A 20,245-nucleotide genomic window follows, 5' to 3' on the forward strand; every position below is an offset into this window, starting at 1 on the left:
CCTCTAAATATAGAATCATGTCATCCGCAAATAGTGACAGCTTAAGTTCCTCTTTTCCTATTTGTATCCCTTTAATTTCTTTAGTCTGCCTAATTGCTCTGGCTAGAGTTTCAAGGACAGTGTTGAATAGAAGTGGTGAAAGAGGACATCCCTGTCTTGTTCCCGTTTTTAAAGGGAATGGTTTCAGTTTTTCTCCATTAAGAATGATGTTGGCCATGGGCTTAGCATAAATAGCCTTTACAATGTTCAGGTGTGTTCCTACTATCCCTATTTTTTCTAGTGTTTTCAGCATGAAGGGGTGTTGTATATTGTCAAATGCTTTTTCTGCGTCAATTGAAATAACATATGATTCTTATCCTTAAGTCTATTGACATGATGGATTACGTTTATTGATTTACGGATGTTAAACCATCCTTGCATTCCATTAATGAACCCCATTTGATCATGGTGCACAATTTTCTTAATATGTTTTTGGATACGGTTTGCCAATATTTTGTTAAGGATCTTAGCATCTATATTCATCAAGGATATTGGTCTAAAATTTTCTTTCCTTGATGTGTCTTTTCCTGGTTTGGGTATGAGGGTAATATTAGCTTCATAGAATGAGTTCGGTAGGGTTCCCTCCTTTTCTATTTCCTGGAATACTTTGAGAAGTATTGGAATGAGTTCTTCTTTGAAGGTCTTATAGAACTCAGCTAAGAATCCGTCTGGTCCTGGGCTTTTCTTGGACGGTAGATTCTTAATGGGTTCTTCTATTTCATTGCTTGATATTGATCTGTTTAAATCGTGTATGTCCTCCTGGTTCAGTTTGGGAGGAGCATATGTCTCTAGAAATTTGTCAATGTCTTCAGTACTTTCTATTTTGTTGGAATACAGATTTTCAAAGTAGCTTCTCATTATGTTCTGTATCTCAGTGGTGTCTGTTGTGATATTTCCTTTTACATCATGTATTTTAGTAATTTGAGTCTTCTCTCTCCTTCTCTTTGTTAGTGTGGCTAAGGGTTTATCTATTTTGTTTACTTTCTCAAAGAACCAACTTTTTGTTATGTCAATTTTTTGAATAGTTTCTTTTGTTTCAATTTCATTGATTTCAGCTCTGATTTTAATTATTTCCTGTCTTCTACTACTTTTGCTGTTATTTCGTTCTTCTTTTTCTAGGGCTTTGAGCTGTAATGTTAGGTCATTTAATTGTTGACTTTTCATTCTTTTCTGGAATGCGCTCCATGCAATGAATTTTCCTCTTAGTACCGCTTTCATAGTGTCCCAGAGATTTTGATATGTTGTATCATCATTCTCATTGACCTCTAAGAATTTTTTAATCTCCTCCCTGATGTTTTTTGTTATCGTTTCATTCAATAGCATATTTTTTAGTCTCCAAGTGTTCCTTTTTTTACTTTGTCATTGATTTCTACTCTCAGTCCATTATGATCTGATAGAACACAAGGCAGTATCTCTATTTTTTTGCATTTCCTAAGGGCTGCTTTGTGGCATAACATATGGTCTATTTTCAAGAAGGTTCCATGTGCTGCTGAGAAGAAAGTGTATCCACTTTTTGATGGATGGAATATTCTATATATGTCTATTAAGTCTAGGTTATTGATTGTGTTATTGAGTTCTATGGTTTCTTTGGTTGGATTTTGTTTGGAAGATCTATCTAGTGGTGACAGTGGTGCGTTAAAGTCGCCCAGAAGTATTGTGTTGTGGTCTATGTGATTCTTGAAATTGAGAAGGATTTGTTTGGTGTACAGGGATGCACCATTGTTTGGGGCATAAATATTTACTATCGTTATGTCTTCCAGATTTATGGTTCCCTTAAGCAGTATGAAATGTCCTTCTTTATCCCTTCTGACTAACTTTGGCTTGAAGTCCACTTTATCTGATATAAGCATGGAAACCCCCGCTTTTTTACTGGGTCCATGTGCATGGTAGGTTTTTTCCCATCCTTTCACCTTTAGTCTGTGGATGTCTTTTTCTATGAGATGAGTCTCTTGCAGGCAGCATATTGTTGGGTCTTTCTTTTTAATCCATTCTGCCAGTCTATGTCTTTTGATTGACGAGTTTAGGCCATTAACGTTCAGGGTTATTATTGAGAAATGATTTGTATTCCCAGTCATTTGGCTTATTTTTGGTTTTTAACTTGTTTATCTTTTTGTTGTTGAGTTGTAGGAGTTCTTTATATATTCAGGACACTAGATCCTTAGCAGATGTATGGTTTGCAAATATATCTCCCATCCTGTAGTTTTATCTTTTCAATTTTTTCTCTTTGTGTGTGTGTGGTGCTGGGGATTGAACCTGTGGGCCTCGTGATTGCTAGACAAAAATTCTACCACTGAACTACACTCCAAGCCCCTCTTTTCAATTTCTTGATAGTGTCCTACGACTCTCAAATGTTTTTACTTGGGCTGGGGATATAGCTCAGTTGATAGAGTGCTTGCCTCACAAGCACAAGGTCCTGGGTTCAATTCCCAGCACTGCAAAAAACTTTCAGCGAGTCTGATGCTCATGCCTTTGGTGTTCTGTTTAAGAATCTATTGTCAAATCCGATGTTTCAATGTTTTCTTGTCAAATCCCTGTTTTCCTCTATGAGTTTTATGCTTTTAACTCTTATATTTGGTCTTTGATCCATTTTGAGTTAATTACTGTGAATCATATAAAATCAGGTTCCAGCCTCGTTCTTTTGCATGTAGAAATCCTTGTCCCCAATGCTCCATGTTGAAGACTCTTCTTTCACCATTGAGTAGTCTTGATATCCTTGTCAAAAGTAAATTGGGGACTGGGCTGTGGCTCAGTGGTAGAGCACTTGTCTAGCATGTATGAGGCACTGGGTTCGATTCTTTGCACCACATGTAAATAAATGAATAAAAAAATAAAAATCCATCAGCAACTAAAAACAATTTTTTTAATTAAAAAAAAAAAAAAAAGTAAATTGGTGGCCAGACACAGTGGTGCATACCTGTAATCCCAGAGCTTGGGAGGCTGAGGCAGGAGGATTGCAAGTTCAAGGCCAGCCTCAGCAACTTAGCAGGACCCTAAGCAAGACCCTGACTCTAAATAAAATATAAAAAAGGGCTGGGTATGTGGCTCAGTGGTTAATTGTCTCTTGCTTCAATGTCCTGCACCAAAAAAAAAAAAAAAAAAAAGTAAATTGGCTGTAGAGATAGGGCATTTATATTTGCGATCAATTCTTTTCCATTGGTCTATCTTTATGCCAGTACCACACTGTTTTGTTTACTGTAACTTTGTAGTAAGTTCTGAAATTAGGCAATGCAAGTGCTCTCACTTGGTTCTTCTTTTTTAACCCAGTTAGTCCTATTGTCCAGAAAGTTTCTATAAGAAACTTAAATTGAGCAACAAATATACCATTATGGTAGTTTAAAAATAAATGTTATGTTTTTAGAGTACTATTTTTTTTTTTTTTTACTTTTATTTGCATTTATTTTATGCTGAGTTTATTCCCGTGCCACATTTTAGTTTCCTCTGGGATGACTTTGTCTTCTGTGCAACCTCCTCTTCTGGTTTAGAAACAGTCTGTTCCTTTTTAGTGAGGCTCATCTGAATGCGGTGGGGAGCTCAGGTATGGGTTAATCCGACCGCGGGCTCTGTGAGTATCATGGCGTGTCTTGGGTGCTTTGTCCACCTGGATGTCCAACCAGAGAACCTACTCCTATTCCTCATTACTCTCTGCATTTTTAAGCATGTGCAGCAACGATTTAGCGCTCTTTTTTGGCATAGAGCCTGTGTCCAGCCCTGTGTGGCCTGGACACACCTCCTGACTCCACCATTGTAACACGGGAGTGGTACTCATAGCTTCTTGAAGGTGACATCTTTTAGTACTTGGTGGCTTTTTGATGGCCCGTGCAGTCTCCTGGTGTTAAAGTGAGCATGAAGATTTAAACTTCCTGATTTGCATGATTTTGTGTGGTTTTCTGGGTCAGGAGAGTAGCGACCTATTTTCGCAGATCACCTCCGGCCACTTGTAGGAAGAGGAAGAGCTGTGGTTTCCAGGAGAATTCATGAAAAGGGTGCTATTCTTTCGAGAAAACTAAGAAGCAAATGATCTGAGCTTGTGCAAATAAATATACTTCACATATTATGAAAAATACATAAAGGATATATAAGTTCTGGGTTATGATTTCCAACCTACCACCCTGCACCTGTGTCAATTTCCTGTTTTTTTTTTTTGCACTGATCGAGATGATCAGGTGGATTTTTTTGCCTTTGTTCTGTGAACGTGGCGTATTGTGTGATGAAGAACCACCTTTGACTAACTTTTCTTTGAAAAGAAACTTGATGATCTTTAAAAAAAAATAAAGAACCCTCTGACCCTGTAGGTTACCTAGAAAAATACCCTTGTCAACCTTTCAGCAATTCTGCTGCCAAAAGTGTTTGAGAAGTCCTTGGATCATGTATTTCCAGGAAATCATGAGAACTTTTCCACTTCTCTTTAGGACAGTGTGTTGAAATTACAAAAGACACTGCCATTTAGATACCACGTGGTCCTGCTGTTGCAATTCTTCTGGCGAACATTTGTGGCAGAATTGATATTTAGGGTTCTGGGGATGGAACCCAGGGCCTTGGGCATGCTGGGAAATCACTGTACCACGGAGTCACATGGCCAGCCTGCAAAATCGATTCAGAAGTTGTTGCAGTATGTTTGGGTCCCGCTTTTTTGAACAGTACTTTCTTCAAGTAATAGTTATCTGCTCATGAATGCAGCAGAATTTGTGGGATAGGGGGAAGTGTGGGCTAGAAATCAGAACTTCTGAATTCATTCATTCACATGAGCGCCCATCGTGTACAGTATTCTAAACCCTGAGCTGGTGTTCTACCTGTGAGTGTACCTTTAGAAGTATGAGCCTCCTCCCATACGCTCACCCCTCTCTAGATTACTTATAATCCCTAATGCCAGGTAAATGCTATCTAAATAGCTGTTATACAATATTGTTCAGAGAATAAAGACAAGAGAAAGAAGTCTGTTTGGTACAGATGCAATTTTTCCCCAAATATTTTTCATCCATAGTTGGTTAAATCTGCAGATGTGGAATGCATGGATACAAAGGATCAACTGTATATCTTAATCTGAAAAATAAAATCCAAGAGTTTCATTGAGATATAATTTACAAACCATATAATCCACTCAAGCAAAGAAAAAGTCAGTGTTTTTTAGTGTATTCACAGAATTGTACAACCCTCTCTCCCTGGGTTAGTTTTAGAACAAGTTCATCAACTAAGATACGCTCCACCTTTTAGCCACCCCTCTATCCCCACCCACCAGCAAACCTCTGTCTTCCTTCTGCCTGCATGGATTTGCACATTCTGGACATTTCATATGCATGGAACTATCCAGGCTGTGGTTTGTGCCTGGCTTATTTCACCTGACACAATGTCTTCAAATTCCTCCACACTATAGCATGGATTAGAAACTTTGTTCCTTTTTAGGGCTGAATAATACTCCATGCTGGTTACCTGTTCATTGGTCAAGGATATCTGAGTTGTTTCCACTTTTTTAGTTTTAGGGATAATGCTGCTTGTTTAGTCCTCTCTCACATGCAGGCTCTTGGTTCATGTGGAGCATGTGTTAGCATGTTATTTTAGTAGTGTGCTGTTAGAATATCTGAGACTGGGTCATTTATAAAGAAAGGAGATTTATTTCTCACAGAAATGTAGAGGCTGGGAGGGCCAAGATCAAAGGGTCTGCGTCTAGGGGACTTTCTTACTGCGTCTTCTCAAGTGGGAAGCACCAGGGCAAGAGAGCTCCCCCAAGAGGGGTCCAGACTCTCTGGGCGTGGTGGCACACACCTCCCAGACTTTCTGGGAGGCTGAGGCAGGAGGATCACAAATTCGAGGCCAGCGTCAGCAATTGAGTGAGGCAGTAAGTAACTTAGTGAGACCCTGGCACAAAATTAAAAAATAAAAAGGGCTGGGGATGTGGTTCAGTGGTAAAGTGCCTCTGGGTTCAATCTGTACCAAAGGGAAAAAAAAAAGAGAGAGGTCCAGACTCTCTTCTCTAAAGAGCCTCTCTGATGATAACCAACCCAGCCCATGATAACAACGTGAATCCTTGTCCTCACGGCCCAGTCCCCCAACATTGCTGCATGGGGATTCCATTTCTAACATGTGAACTTTGGGGACACGTTCAAACCGTAGCCACGTCCTTAAAGTAGAGTCAAGAAACCGAGAACATGCCCAGGGTCATAGAGCGCATAATGGGCCAAACTGAAAGGAGAGTCCCATCTCTACTCTCTGCTCGCTGCCTCACCCACCAGCTCGGTTAGGAGTCAAGTAACCCCTTATGTAGGCCTTAAAATCTCTCTCTCTCTCTCTCTCTACAGGTTTCCTGAATGGTCTTGCTCTTTTTTCTATCTTGCCTGATCTTCTCCTGTCTGACCTTCTCCTGGTTAAAAATCTGGAGGAAAATGACGGACGCCGAGCCAGTCACCAATAAGAAGTTGGAAGCGAGCTTTGTCTCAAGCCAGGGGCCCTTTCTGGACTCGGGAAGCTCAGAGGAGCCACTCCAGGAAAATGGCAAAGGTAGCCCTCTGCCGGAGACTCCCAGCCAGGCCGAGCTGGCCTCCCACAAAGGCCCCGAGGGTGCCTGTTGGCAGAGAAGCTCCCTGCCACCCTCGCACCAGAAGCCCCCAAGAAACCCTGTTTCTTCCAATGGCACGTGGTCCTCCCCAGAACTCCAAGCCAATGGGACCGGGACTCAAGGACCAGAAGCCCCAGATACGAATGGCCTGTCCTCCCCAGCCAGGCCCCAGGGCCAGCAAGCCAGATCCCTCTCCAGAGCAGACGAGAAGCAGGCGCACATCAAGAGGCAGCTCATGACCAACTTCATCCTGGGCTCCTTCGACGACAACTCCTCGGATGAAGACCCCAGTGCCAGCTCCTTCCGGGAGTCTTCCCGGAAGGGCAGCCGGGCCAGCCTGGGCACCCTGTCCCTGGAGGCTGCTCAGACTGCAAGTGACCCTGAGACCCAAGTCCCCACCATGAGGTAACGGGACCTTTCTCCTCGTGATGGGTGTGCCCACAGGTGTGCAGAGTGAGACTGGGGCTTGTGCCACCCCCACCCCCCAGTCCCTTCTCCCTGTCAGGTGCCCCCAGCCATGTCGGAGTAGAAAACCGCAGCTAATTTGTTTCCTTTCAAAGTCATTTATGAAGTGCCTGCTGCGTGCCCCGGGTCCTGTACCAGCACATTGGCTTTTGAGGCAATCTCAGCTTGGCTGGGGAAGATGACTGGTGTGTAACTAGTTATTTTTGGGGGACGTGGGGATAGTGGGAATTGAACTCAGGGATGCTTTTCCGCTGAGCTGCATCTCCAATCCTTCATTTTATTTCGATACAAGATCTTGCCAAGTTGCCAAGGCTGGCCTAAATTTGCAACCCTCCCGCCCCAGCCTCCTGAGTAGCCTAGGATTGCAGGCATCTCAGTGATCTTGGGAGCCTACGGGGAGAGAGGGATCCTAGTGAGGTGGCCATTCATTCGTTTTCATTCATCAATTCAGCAGATAACTAATGCCTGGAAACCAGTGTTCCCTCAGCGATGCTTAAAAACCACAGAAACTCAAATGCAGTGATAATCCACCATGGTTGTTTATGTTGGAAATGAATACCTACCTGTGGGTTGATAGCAGGTGGGACTGCCCCAGGGGTGTTGTGGGTGACTTTTTGTTGTTATATTATTAACCTTCCACCCCCAGATTACCAACCCTGGTTGCTGGAAGAAGATAGAGAAAACAGAAAAGGCAAATTTTTTGCATAGGAAGTCTTCAGGGAAGGCTGTTTTGAATTTCTGGAAGGGTCCAAGAAAGAGAAGGCTGCAAAGTCTGGTACCAGGAACACTACCCTGGGCTCTGCCGTCTCCTACTGCAGGACCTGGGGCATGGCCCCTCACCTCTCCCCGACTCCAGGCCTTCTCTGGACAATGTGCAAGGGGTTAAATCATATTTGTAAAGCATGCGGAGTTTGGTACACAGTACTAAACATCTCCCCAGCTCCTTTCCTGGTCTTGCGCTTTGTCCACCAGCATCCTCCCCGCCCCTCCCGCCACCCCAAAAGCACCCAAATTTACCCAGGGCCTGCACATCTTTCTTCTACCTGCAGTTCACGTAAATGACCCTCTGGTTCCTTATAACAAGGGTATGAGGCTGGAACATGCTCATTTTATAGAGGAGACAACTGAAACTCAGGTGAAGTTTTTTTCTGAAGACACACAGCTAGGAAGTGGCAGAATCAAGTTCAAGGCCAGATCTGAGTGCAAACCCAGGTCCCTCCCCTGCGCCCGGGGTGCTCCATTTCCCGCACTCTTTCCCCTGCACGCCCCGCCTCTTTCTCTCAGTGTACCCAGGGGCCAAGTGGGGACTCTGCTGGTACCTCCCAGGATGCTGACGTTTCCATGAGGAACAGCCCAGCCCAGCCCCCGCTGACTCCCAGAACCAGGAGTCTCGGATGGAGGAGACCCGCAGGTGTCCATGGCTTCTAATGACCCCCCTGAGGATCCCACGTCTGAGAATCTTCGGGGAGTCGGGCTCAGACAGTTGTGCAAGGGCCGCTGCCTCTGGTGGTTGGATTAAAAAATTAGGTCAAAACCTATGCGTTCCAGCCGGTGGGACCCCACGCAGATCAAATGGAGGCTGAGCCTGCTGTTGTGTAGAATTTCTGGCCTTGGATTTTGGCATCTTTGGGAAGCTTAGTGGCCTGGTGGTTGCCAGTCCTCTGTGCACCCCTTGCCCACACCCACTGGTAGGGCCTTGAGCCAGCTCCTGAAGGTATGTTCATGGGGAGCCCCACTTCCCATAAAACCTTCCAGGGTGTTGCTTTGTGGAGGATACCACTGGGCTTTTCCACCTGTTCCCTGGGCGCCTCAGGGCAACACTCAAGCGGGTTTTGGTCATGAGTTCTAGAGGGCGGTGTCAAAAGACAGGATCACAACAAATTAATCTGAAGAGCGAATTGACTTCTATTAGCTATTCTAGAACCAGGTGACAGCTCATTCTACACAAGAGAATAGGGATTCCAATGCGCTGATCACAGGAGGCCGGTTTTAGAGGTAGACCTGGGCTAGGGAAGGCAGGAACAAGGAATAGAAAGCGGACCGGGCCTTTCCTTAGAGAGTTAAAACGGGGACTGCATACTGGCCCCCTCTGATTTCTTGTTGTCTAGAAGATGGATCTGTTTTCAAGTTCAGTTTGATTGTGTGGCACTTAGTATGAGCGACTCCATTCTGGTGTGGTCTGCTGGAGTTTAGTCTAGGAGTTCAGTCTCAATCAAGGGCCTCACGTATATTTTGTCTAATAGCAACGTGGGCAAGCCAGCTGATGCGTTACCTGCAACCAGATGCAGCATTGAGGAAATGAGGCCTGACCCAAGAAGGCCAATATGGTGAACAAAACTCCTGTTAGTAGAATCCAGGAAGCTCCTTTTTATTATTATGATTTTTTTTTTCTCTGATAAGTTGTTGTCTTAGTTTTCATTGCTGTAACAAAATACCCGAGACCTGGAAGTCTATACAGAATAAAAGTTTACTTGACTCACAGTTCTGGAGGCTGGGTGGTCCAAGAGCATGGCTCTGGCATCTGCTCAGCACCTGGTGAGGGCCTACTGGCTGCACCACAGGAAGGCAGAAGGTATCACGTGGTGAGACAGAACAAGCATGCTAGCTCTGGGCTTTCTTCCTCTTATAAATTCACTTAACGCCATCACTGGGGCCCTATCCTCAGGAGCTTGTCCAATCCTAACTACCTCGCGAAGGACCCGTCTTCAAATACCGTCAGCATATGAATTTGGGGATTGAGTTTCTGACCTGTGAGCTTTTGGGGGACACATTGAAACCATAGTGGCTGCTCCGTCGTCTGTACTGGGACACACCTACCATTTTCCCCTTCAAAGACAGAAAACGAAGATATGGGCAAGGCCGGGGTGATTGTCCAGGGCTCTGTGCTCCCTGGGAGCTGCAGCAGAGGTAGCACGTGTTTGTGGGTCTGCCTTTGTCCTTTGCGGTGGTTCCTGAGGGGGCCTGCTGGCTTCTCTTCGGCCTTGGAGGCTTCCGCAAGACCCCTGGCAGGAGACGGGCGAACCACGCATGGACCACCGAGAGCGTAAGCTAGGGGGAAGCTCTTTTTGAAGCAGTCTTCAAAGGGCCTGGCTCTTCCTCTCAACTGAAATGCTCTCTTGTCCCCTATTGGCAAGGCCACCCACCGGGGCTGACTGCTCGGGCTGGCCGGGCGGGCCTTGCCCTTAGAGGGACCACAGGCTTGATTTCGAGCTCTGCTGTTAGGCTCTTGTGATACTTGATGACTTTTGAAGCGGGACAGAGTGGGGCACGGCTCTGGTCCCAGAATCCCAGCTCTGGGGTGGGCTGAGGCAGGAGGATTGCAAGCTTAAGGCTAGACTAGACAATTCAGTGAGACCCTGTCTTAAAATAAAATAATAATAATAATAATAATAAGTGCTGGGGATGTAGCTCAGTGGTCAATGCCCGTGGGTTCAATCCCCAGAACGGCAAAAAAAAAAAAAAAAAAAAAAAACATATATTTTTATATTTTTTAAATAAGAAAGAAAGGAGTTTCGTATTTGCATTTTGCAACTGGGCTCTGCAAATTCTATAGCTGGTCCTGCCATCAGCCCCCGCCCCCAGTTCCTTGCTCATCAAAGTCACCTCTTCCAGGGGTCTTCCTTGCCCCTGTCCCACTTTAAGGTACACCCGTGCCCTGCTCCCAGGTTCTTTATTGACTACGCTGTTTTACTTCGGGACGCTCAACTCACGCCTTGAGATTCCAGCTTTTATTTCCTTGTTTGGTTACTTGCTAGTCGCCTGTCTTTCTGCACCGGTCTGCAAGTTCATGAGTGCAGGCTCATACTGAGAGTGGACTCTGTTTTTCTATACTGCCTAGCGTGGTGCTGTCACCGGAGACTTTATTTATTTTTTTATTGGTATCAGGGATTGAATCCCGGGGCACTTAACCACCGAGCCACCTCCCCAGCCCTCTTTATATTTTATCTAGAGACAGGGTCTCCCTGAGTTGCTTAGCACCTCGTTAAGTTGTTGATGCTGGCCTTGAACTCGAGATCCTCCTGCCTCAGCTTCCCGAGCCGCTGGGGTGACAGGCGTGCGCCACATCGCGGCTTCACGGTGGACTTTAAGTGAACATTTTCCAAATGCCAAAACCAAGTGAGCAACACGAGCTTGCCACAGACAGAATGCTGCATTCTCGGGGCAGGAGAAACATTTGAACGGATGTGGGAATGGATGAATGGACAGACGGACGGCGGGAAGATGAATAGGCATTTTATTGTTATCACTCTTAAGCAAAAGTGGAATTTTGTTTTCATAAAATTCTTCTCGCATGTATTTTGTGACTTCCTAGACCAGTTCTGGAGTTAAGCTCCAGTTCTGAATTTCTCTTTCGTTTTTGACCTGGTTGTGCAAATTCACCCTTCCCTCTCCTTCCCTGGCCAAGGACGCCCAGGACTATAGAGCCAGGGGCTTTGTGCTGTCTTTCTGGTCTGTCTTCCCATGTCCTGTGCTCTGGGTTCATCTCGGGTCAGGGGTTGGGACTTGGCCTTCCTTTGGACCTGGACGCAGTCCTTGATGGTTGCAATTCCCGAGCAACCTTTAGAAACAGAGCTGGTGAGAACATTGCCTGATGTGGCAAAAGAGCCGTTTGCAGACTCTGGAATGAAGGTTACCATTTACCTTGATTTAATTTTTGGTGCTGGGGTTTGAACCCGGGGTGCTTCACCTCCGAGCCTGCTTCTCCGGCCTTTTAAATTTTATTTTGAGACAGGATTTTGTTAACTTGCAGAAGCTGGTCTCAAACCTGTGATCTTTCCGCCTCAGCCTCCTGAGTCTCTGGAACTTTGCATCGCCTTACCTGGTTCAGTGTGACTGCATTTTGTTGAATAAACAGCCACATGCTTAGTGCCACGGGGGCCTGGCGTAAGATTCCCAGGCTCAGAGCCACCCTTTACTAGCTCATTCCCCTAAGCGCCATGTTGTGGGGGGCACACTGCTGGGATCAGGGGGGATGGGGCAGGTTCAGGATGACTCAGCTGCAGAGCTGAAACTTAAAGCTGTGAAAGTCAAAGTTGAAGTTGGCAGTGAACTTATTTAGAAGTAAAACTTCCTAAATCGATGAGACGTTATTTATAGCCTTTATCTGGTTTTGTGTGAATATGCATGCCTTCTGCTGCCAAAATTTAACACCATAATCAGGAATAAAACTTTACCTTCCGTAACAAACAAACAAATCCCTAGTTTCGAAGCACATGGGACTTTGGGAGTTTCAAATGAGGGATTGTGTCTTGTGTGTCATGTGCTAAGGTCCTGGGGCACGGTGTGCACAGAAATGCTTGGGCTTTGTGTGTGTGTGTACTGTAAGGAGTGTCTCTACAGTGAATGATCATTGTCTTTACGTAGCATGATTATGAATGACTCCATTTTTCATCTGCATTTTCTAACTTTCTCCTCTGAGTGTCATAACACCTTTAACCATGTCTGATAATATAATGGTATAAAAACCCGGGGCGTCTTGCCTGTGCGGGGCTGCTGCTCCCTCTCCCTGGGTTGGGAAGAGGCTGGGGCTCCAGAAGGCCCCCTCCCTCCCCTTCCTCCTCACTTGTTCTTCCCATTAGCGGCAAAGGTCAGGAGGCAGGAGCTGTTTCCTGGGCGACCTTGGGGAGATCGCCTGCCCTCTGGGGACTGGACTGGATGTCCCAAGGTTCTGTGTGGCTCTTACAGTCTCTGTGTGTGCGTTTGGGGGAGGGTGGTGTGCTGAGGGGACTAAGAGATCAGGAAGGGAGTTGCTGGAAAATGCGGGAAACTGTCCATTTAGAGCCGTTTCCTCCCGGGTCCATTAGTGCAGAGTCCGGTGGCATGGTCAGGAGGAGAAGCTAAGGTGTAGCCATCAGGTCCTTGGCTTGGGGGCATTTGCGCTGGGCGCCAGGCACTGTGTGCGGTGCTGCGGAGGCAGACAGAGAGGGCGAGAGCCTGTCCTTGCCGGCGGAGGTGCACACATGCTGGAGGCTGCGGGGCTGCAGTTTCCTGCTGAGCGGAAGCCGGATCTTAGCAGTGGGGGCCTCGGCCCTCAGCCGCCCAGCCTGGTGCACAGCGACCTGCATCCCCGGAGGAGGGAGGGTCGCAAAGGCAGGTGAAGGACAGGACCGGGTCCAGAGCAGCACCTGGGTGCTGGGTCCTTCCCCTGCGGATGCCGGGTCCACGCTGGGGTCATCGAGGTGGGAAGTGTGGCCCGCAGACCTAAGACCCCAGGAGAGCTCTGCAGAGCCTTGCAGAAGGAGGCGGCCCTGCCCAGTGGGTGAAAGACCAGCAGGAAGGTGGGCTGACGTCCGCCGGCCCGGCCCTCCCCTCCAGCAGCGTCCCCAGTGGTTTCCAGTGGGAGCCCAGCCTCTTCCCATCACCTCCAGGCGCTGAGCCGGCCATGAATCTTTAAATCATCTGTAAATGTTTTTTCCGTGTTTAGGAGTGGAATGCCAAGGATCGGTCTATATTTTATTTATTCATTTATTGATGTAGGAAGGGGCTGGAAGAAACCTCACTTTCATATTTTTTAGCTCCTAAAAGGTTTTCTGGGGGCTTGAGAGAAAAGGATCCCTTGTCTTTGAGTTGTACTATTTGGGGGACAGATAGTGAGGTTGGGGGTTGCTCTTAAATGAATGCAGGGTACACAGGAACTAACCAGGTTTTCTGCTTCTGTCCCCTTAAGCATCAGCTCTCTCTCTCTCTCTCTCTCTCTCTCTCTCTCTCTTTTTTTTTTTTTTTTTTTTTTTTTTTTTTTTTTTTGGTACTGCGGATTGAACCCAGGGATGCATAACCACTGAGCCACATCCCCAGCCCTTTTTACTTTTTATCTTTTATTTAGAGACAGGGTCTCACTGACTTGTTTGGGGCCTCACTAAGTTGCTGAGGCTGGCCTCCAACTCGAGATCCTCCTGGTTCAGCCTCCCAAGGTGTGGGTCCTTAAGCTTGACAGTGCTTTTTTTTTTTTTAGAAAAATCCCTCACTTCTGCTCTGAACTTAATGTGACATCTCCCTATCACATATTGAAAGGAATCCTTTCATTTTTTTTTTTTAAATTATTTATTTATTTTTTTAGTTGGAGAGCCAGGCAAGCTCTACTACTGAGCTACAACCCCAGCCCCTCGTTTTATTTGTCTTTTGATGAAAGCAAACTATGTATGGATGAGTTTATAGATGAGTGGGCGGAGAATTCCAGTGACAATCTGCGAGGCTGAGATAGGAGGATCGCAAGTTTGCAATTTAGCGAGGCCCTGTCTCAAAATTTAAAAATGAAAATAAAAAGGGTTGGGGATTTTGCTCAGTGGCAAAGTGCCCCTGGGTTCAATCCCCAAATCAAAACAAACAAATAAACAAAAGATGGCAATTGCAGCCCCTTTTAAATTGTTTCATTGGAAAGCAGAAGTAATGTTTGCATGGAGATGGTGTAGAAGCCAGGTGTGGTGATGCACTCCAACCTGTAATTCCAGCTATTGAAGAGGTTGAGGCAGGAGGATGGCAAGTTTGAGGCCAGACTGGGCAACTGTCTCAAAAAAAAATAAAAAAAAAAAAAATAAAAATAAATAAATAAATAAAAGAAATAAATTAATTATTTAATAAAGGGCTGGGGATGTAGCTTAGTGGGAGAGCACCTCTGGGTCCAATCCCTAGTACTACAAAACCTATCAACCAACCACAAAAGTGGTTTACTACACAGGGGTGTATAGTGTTCCTCTATTCTTATCTTCTATTCCCTAATAATGCAGGCAGAGAGAAATCAGCTGGGTTACTATCCACCATTAATTCCAGCTACTGGGAGGCTGAGGCAGGAGGATTGCTTGAGCCCAGAAGTTCAAGGCCAGCCTAGTGAGAGGCTGTTTCCGGGGGAAAAAAGAATTTGAGATAAACCATGTGATGATCATTCTCATAATCGAAGCCCATTGACGTGAACTCGCTTTCCTTAGATCCTGGTAAAAGCAGGGTGAGTTAGAGGCCTTTCAGGTAGTCTTAGCAGAGGACTTAAACCTTCACGTGGCTTTAAGAATGTTCAGGCTTTGGCAATTGAGAATAAAAATCTAGAACAATTCACGGAAGCTGGCAAGCAGTTCTCTTGTACATGATTCTGACGGGGGCGGCGGGGGCAGTGTTGTAAATATCTTAATGACCTGGTCTCCCTGTGTTGAGGTAGTTACTTATTTGTCTATTTCGTGGTGCTGGGATGGAATCCAGGGTTTCATGCATGCTAGGCAAGGACTCTGCCACTGAGCTGCACCCCAGCCCCCAAGAGCGCCCCCTTCCTCTTTTGAGCTGCTGAAGGGATGGAACTGCCTGGCAAGTGCTCTGCCACTGGGCCAAGGGCCAGCTTGAGGATTTCACTTTTAAATCTGGTTTATTGGAACAATGAATACTTTCTGGTATGGTGTGAAACTTGGAAGGAAGGAAGGGAGGGAGGGAGGGAGGAAGGAAGGACAGAAAGAAGGAGCTTCCTAAGGTGGATTTCTTTTTTGGAGAGGCAAAGATAAGGCCATGAAGAACCTTCTAGAAACTCTGAAGAACAGAATTTTGTTCACCTGTTTCGTTTTTCTGTTTCTTTTCTTTCTTGACTGGTGTAGTAACGAAGGGGCACATTCACTCCTACTGAGCTACTTCACCAGCCCTTTCTATTTTATTTTATTTTTTTGAGACAGGGACTGGTTAAGTTGCTTAGGGCCTTGCCAAGTTGCTGAGGCTGGTCTCAAACTTGCCATCCTCTTGACTCAGCCTCCTGAGTCCATGGAATTACAGGCGGGTATCGCTCTGCCCAACAGTTTTGTATTGAAGTGTTATTTACTATGTTGTTAGAGCACAGCTAACCAAGGCCCTCAGGCAGGGCTGTTTATACAACCGGGGGAGGGGGCCGCATTTCACATTATGACAATTTGCAACGCTCCCTGGAGGTGTGATCCTGCCTGTGCCTCCTCACCCCTGCAATATATATATTTTAATTCAAAGTGAATCAACAGTAATACACCATAAATTCTTATTTTGACACTCACCAAAATAGTGAATGCAAAACCTGCTTTTTGTGACAAAAGTACAGAAGGCTTGGTCACATTTAAATCTCTGAGAACTAGAGAGAAATACTTTCAGAAACTGTAGCAGACATTACATCCATAAAATTTTTCCTAGTCCTTATTGTAACATTCACAGGGCAGTTGCTACATGGCAAGCTAGTGTAGCCTAGAAGAAAAAGCAAAAACAAACAAATCAAAGAAAGTCACAAGTCTAAAATTGTTAAACAGTGAACACTTTAAACATTGTAATCAAGCCTATATCATTGGGTTCATTAAAACAAATCTTCTGGGCTGGGGAGATAGCTTAGTTGGTAAAGTGCTTGCCTTATAAGCACAGAGTCCTGGGTTCGACCCCCAGCATGGCAAAAAACAAAAAAACAAATCTTCCTACATCCTGAAGTGTAGGATTTAACTTAACACAAACCAAGTTTAACATTAGTGGTACAGACTTAAAAAATAAAAAGCTTTTGCTAACATAGTAATGTTTAAACATGCTGAAAGGGAAAAAAATAAACATTAAATATCAGGATATGTGATAAAAAATAATTTGCAAATTAGAATAGTATGCAAATATGCAACCTGGAAATCATGCAGTGTTTTATTTGAGAAAGCAGTAAACCAAAGGAAACTATTAAAAATGGTTTTGAAGAGGGTCTAAATCCAGATTCTTTGTCAATATGCTAAATTTAGGGGCTGGGGAGATAGCTCAGTCGGTAGAGTACTTGCCTTGCAAGCACAAGGCCCTGGGTTCGATACCCAGCACTGCAAAAAAAAAATAAATAAATAAAAAATAAAAAAAAAGCTAAATTTAGACTTTAGCAGGATTTTAAAATGTTTAAACACTTAAAATGCCCATGATTGCAATTAAGAGCAGTATGCTTAACTGAGATATGCTTTTAACAATATTATTATTGTAGGATGAAAATGTTGACGTTTACCACTCACAGTGAATTGTTAACAAGATGATCTCATCTTGGAACTTAAATAACAGAAGATGCATCATTGCAGGGTAGCAAACACAACCCTGCACAAAGAGAAAACTGCCCTGGTTTTGTACCTGTTGTGATATAATCAATCTTTTGCACTTGGTGTTGCTGAAACATCCGTTGCTAGCATTGATTCTCTTCTCAGAAGTGAGCAGATACCAGTAATCTGTCCTGCCTGTGCCTTTTAAAGGGAATTTATTGGCCAGCCTTTACATTATTATTATTATTATTATTTTTTGCCTGATGGTTTGCTATGAACACAGATAATTATTATACTATTATTGTTGTTATTTTCTTGTGCTGGGGATCAAAGCCAGGGCCTTCTGCCAAGTTCTCTCTGCCGACTGAGCCCTAGCCCCAGCTATCGTTATATTTATTATTATGAGTATTTTCTAGGCAGTGTTTGCATTTTTTTGTTCCTTGTTCCTTGAAAATGTATCATTCATTCCTTCCAACTGGAATCCAGGTACTGTGTCCAGCCCGGTCACTTTGGCCAACATTCACCTCTGGGTCACGATTTCTTGATCTGTGGGATGGGAATAAAAACAATAAAAACAATCTGTGAGGATGAGACAAAGGCATCTCAGTAAATGTTGGCCTCCCCGGGATTTTATTTAGGATGACAGGGGCCACTGGGGTCTTCTTGACCTGGAGGGGAAACAGGTGGTTCAAAGTGTGTGCTAGACGCTCACTGGGTTGGCAGTGGGTGCGGAGCAAATCCGTTCCTGGGAGTCGAGGTGAAAAGGAGGAGCAAGAACAGGAACTGGGAAGTCAAACCAGGGGAGCTTTGAACAGGCACCGTGGTCACCAAGCTCTCGTGATGAATCTCCCGTATTTTCCATCACTTGCCTATGCTGCGTGTGCTCAAGCATCTCAAATGCTGCACGAGGTGGGGGTGTGCAACCTGGAGTTCTTCCCCAGTTCAGGGGGCTGGGGAGGGAAGTGAAGGAGAGAGTTTTTAGTAGACTTCGGCCGCTCTCATCCAGAGCCCTAGGTCAGCAGCGGGTCCGAGAGTGGCCAGCCCGGGGGCGGGGCCCTGAGCAGGGGGCGGGGCCGGCCCACCCGGGAGGCGGGGCCGGGGCGGGGCGGGGCTCCGGCGGCAGCGTCGGCTCCTGGCACAGGCGCGCAGGGCGCATTTCGGGATGGGGCAGGCGCAGCGCCGAGTTGGGAGCCGGCCGGCTGCCGCAGGACGCGGCCCGAGGCGTTCTAGGACCGCTCCTCCAGCTCCAGGCCGTGACCTGGCTGCCCCGCTTCGGGATCGGGGGTGCTTCAGGGCGTTAGGGGGTGCAAGCGCTGCACCCCAGCAGGAGCTGGGTGGGATTGGTCGGCGGGTCGGCCAACATGAGTCCTGCCAAGTGCAAGGTCTGTTTTCCTGATCGCAAAGTAAAGTAAGTAAGCCTGCGATTTTAATGACTGTTCTCTTTTACAAATGTATGCAGTTCTCCCTCCCCATCCCCCAGAAGTCGGGCCGTCCGTCCTCCTCACACCCGCCTTTCCCCTAACCCCGACCCAGAGAAATGCGAGCTTACGGTTGGCTGCTGGGTTCCTGGAGCCCGCCTCGCACGCCCTGGCCGCCTTGGCGGGAGAAGGAGGCGGGGCCTGGCAGTGGGTGCTGTCGCCTGGAGCAGGGCGCCTCGGGAGGACCGGTGGGCAGGAGCCGCCCTTTCCCCCTCTTCATCCCGCTGGCCTTGAGAGAGGTGACGGTTGTGGCAGGCAAGAGTTTTTGAAGCTGAAACCTAGGGACAGTTGACCTGGACCAGAGCAGACATCGCATCTAAGGTCATTTTTCTGAGTAGATTAGTTTAGGCATCTTTATGCTCCAGAACTTCTTCTTCACACCTACTTGATTTTTTTTTTTTTTCCTATTTGCCCTTATTTTATTGCACTTTTAAACAATTTACCAAAGCGATGCTATTTTTGTTGCTGAACGTTAAGAAAATTATAGGTAAATCAAAAGGAGGAACAAAAAATCACCATAATTCCATCCCCTTCGATGGTCAACCGTTGTATATGCTTGCATTTTTTTTAAGGCAGATGTTTTTATTTATAACATTGGATCATTCAGAACATATTGTATCGAAATTCACTTTTAGTTTTTACCAGGTAGATCAACAATCTGACCCATTGCCTGCTTACAATGGCCTGAGAACAAAGCATGGTTCTTAGGTGTTTAAATGGTTGAAAAATCAAAAGAAGAATACTGTTTTGTGGCTTGTGAAAATTATGTGGAATTCAAAGGTCAGTGTCCACAAATAACAGTTATATCGGAACACAGCTGCACTCATTACTTTAGGTAGTCTCTGGCTGCTTTGTGCTTCATTGTCAGGGTTGAGTGGGGGACAGAGATTGGCCTGGGACAGGCCATGGTGTAGTGCTCCTCTACACCATGCTTTTACTGGCTCCAGAGTGCTCCTGTAAATGGGTACACCTTAAAATGTGGAAGTAACCCTCTTCTAAATAGTAGATATTTGAGCTGTTTCCCCCTTTTTGCCATTATAGACACTACGATGAGGAACACCCTTATAGCTGAGTATCTGCCTTCTCCATCACATAGGATAATTTACTTGGTGTGTACACATTCCTTGCGCACCTCCCAGGCATAAAACCTGCCTCTGGGACCAGGAGGGGACACAAAAATATTTGGGAAACATGACTTCTGCCCTCCAAGAACTCCTGATTCGGAGGGAAGCCAGGTGTCTTCTCGATATAAAATCCCCCCCTTATCTGGGTTTTGCTTTCCATCAATTGTGATCCCAAAATATTAAATGAGAAATTCTAGAAGTAAACAATTCACAGGGTTTAAATTGCTCACCATTGTGAGCAGTGTGGTGAAATCTGCTGCAGTGCAGTCTCGCCTGGGGTGTGAATCATTCTGTTGTCCAGTGTATCTGTTCCATATATGCTACCTGCACATTAGTCGTACTATTACACTACTTGTGTTAAAGTAACCCTGTTTTACTTTATAATTCCTCAAGCCTTAGAGTAGTGATGTTGGCAGTTTTATCACTGTATCTTATTATACTTATTCTATTTTACTATCAATTGTTATTAACCTCTTATTGTACCTAATTTATAAGATAAATTTGTTATTTCCACAATCCCACAGTGCTGGGGACTCGAACCCGGGCCTCCAGCATGTGAGTCAGGCACTCTACGTGATGGGCTATATCGCCAGCACTATAAGATAAATTTGA

General features: G+C 45.5%; 1 protein-coding gene across 3 annotated transcripts in view; it reads left to right on the forward strand.

Annotated features, from left to right (window-relative positions):
* The window catches only part of ACACB (acetyl-CoA carboxylase beta), a 119,010-nt gene that overhangs the window by 18,892 nt on the left and 79,873 nt on the right, over window positions 1–20,245 (forward strand). The window contains exon 2 of one of the 3 annotated variants that reach the window (XM_079151250.1): window positions 6,333–6,994. In XM_079151250.1, coding sequence (XP_079007376.1) covers window positions 6,342–6,994 — 653 coding nt within the window. In that variant the 5' untranslated portion in view covers window positions 6,333–6,341. Of the gene's footprint in view, window positions 1–6,332; window positions 6,995–18,179; window positions 18,440–20,245 lie in introns of those variants that run through there. The other 2 variants (XM_079151249.1, XM_079151251.1) reach the window with 2 other exon arrangements.

Source organism: Sciurus vulgaris (assembly GCF_902686455.1).
Source record: "Sciurus vulgaris genome assembly, chromosome: 8".
NCBI lineage: Eukaryota > Metazoa > Chordata > Mammalia > Rodentia > Sciuridae > Sciurus > Sciurus vulgaris.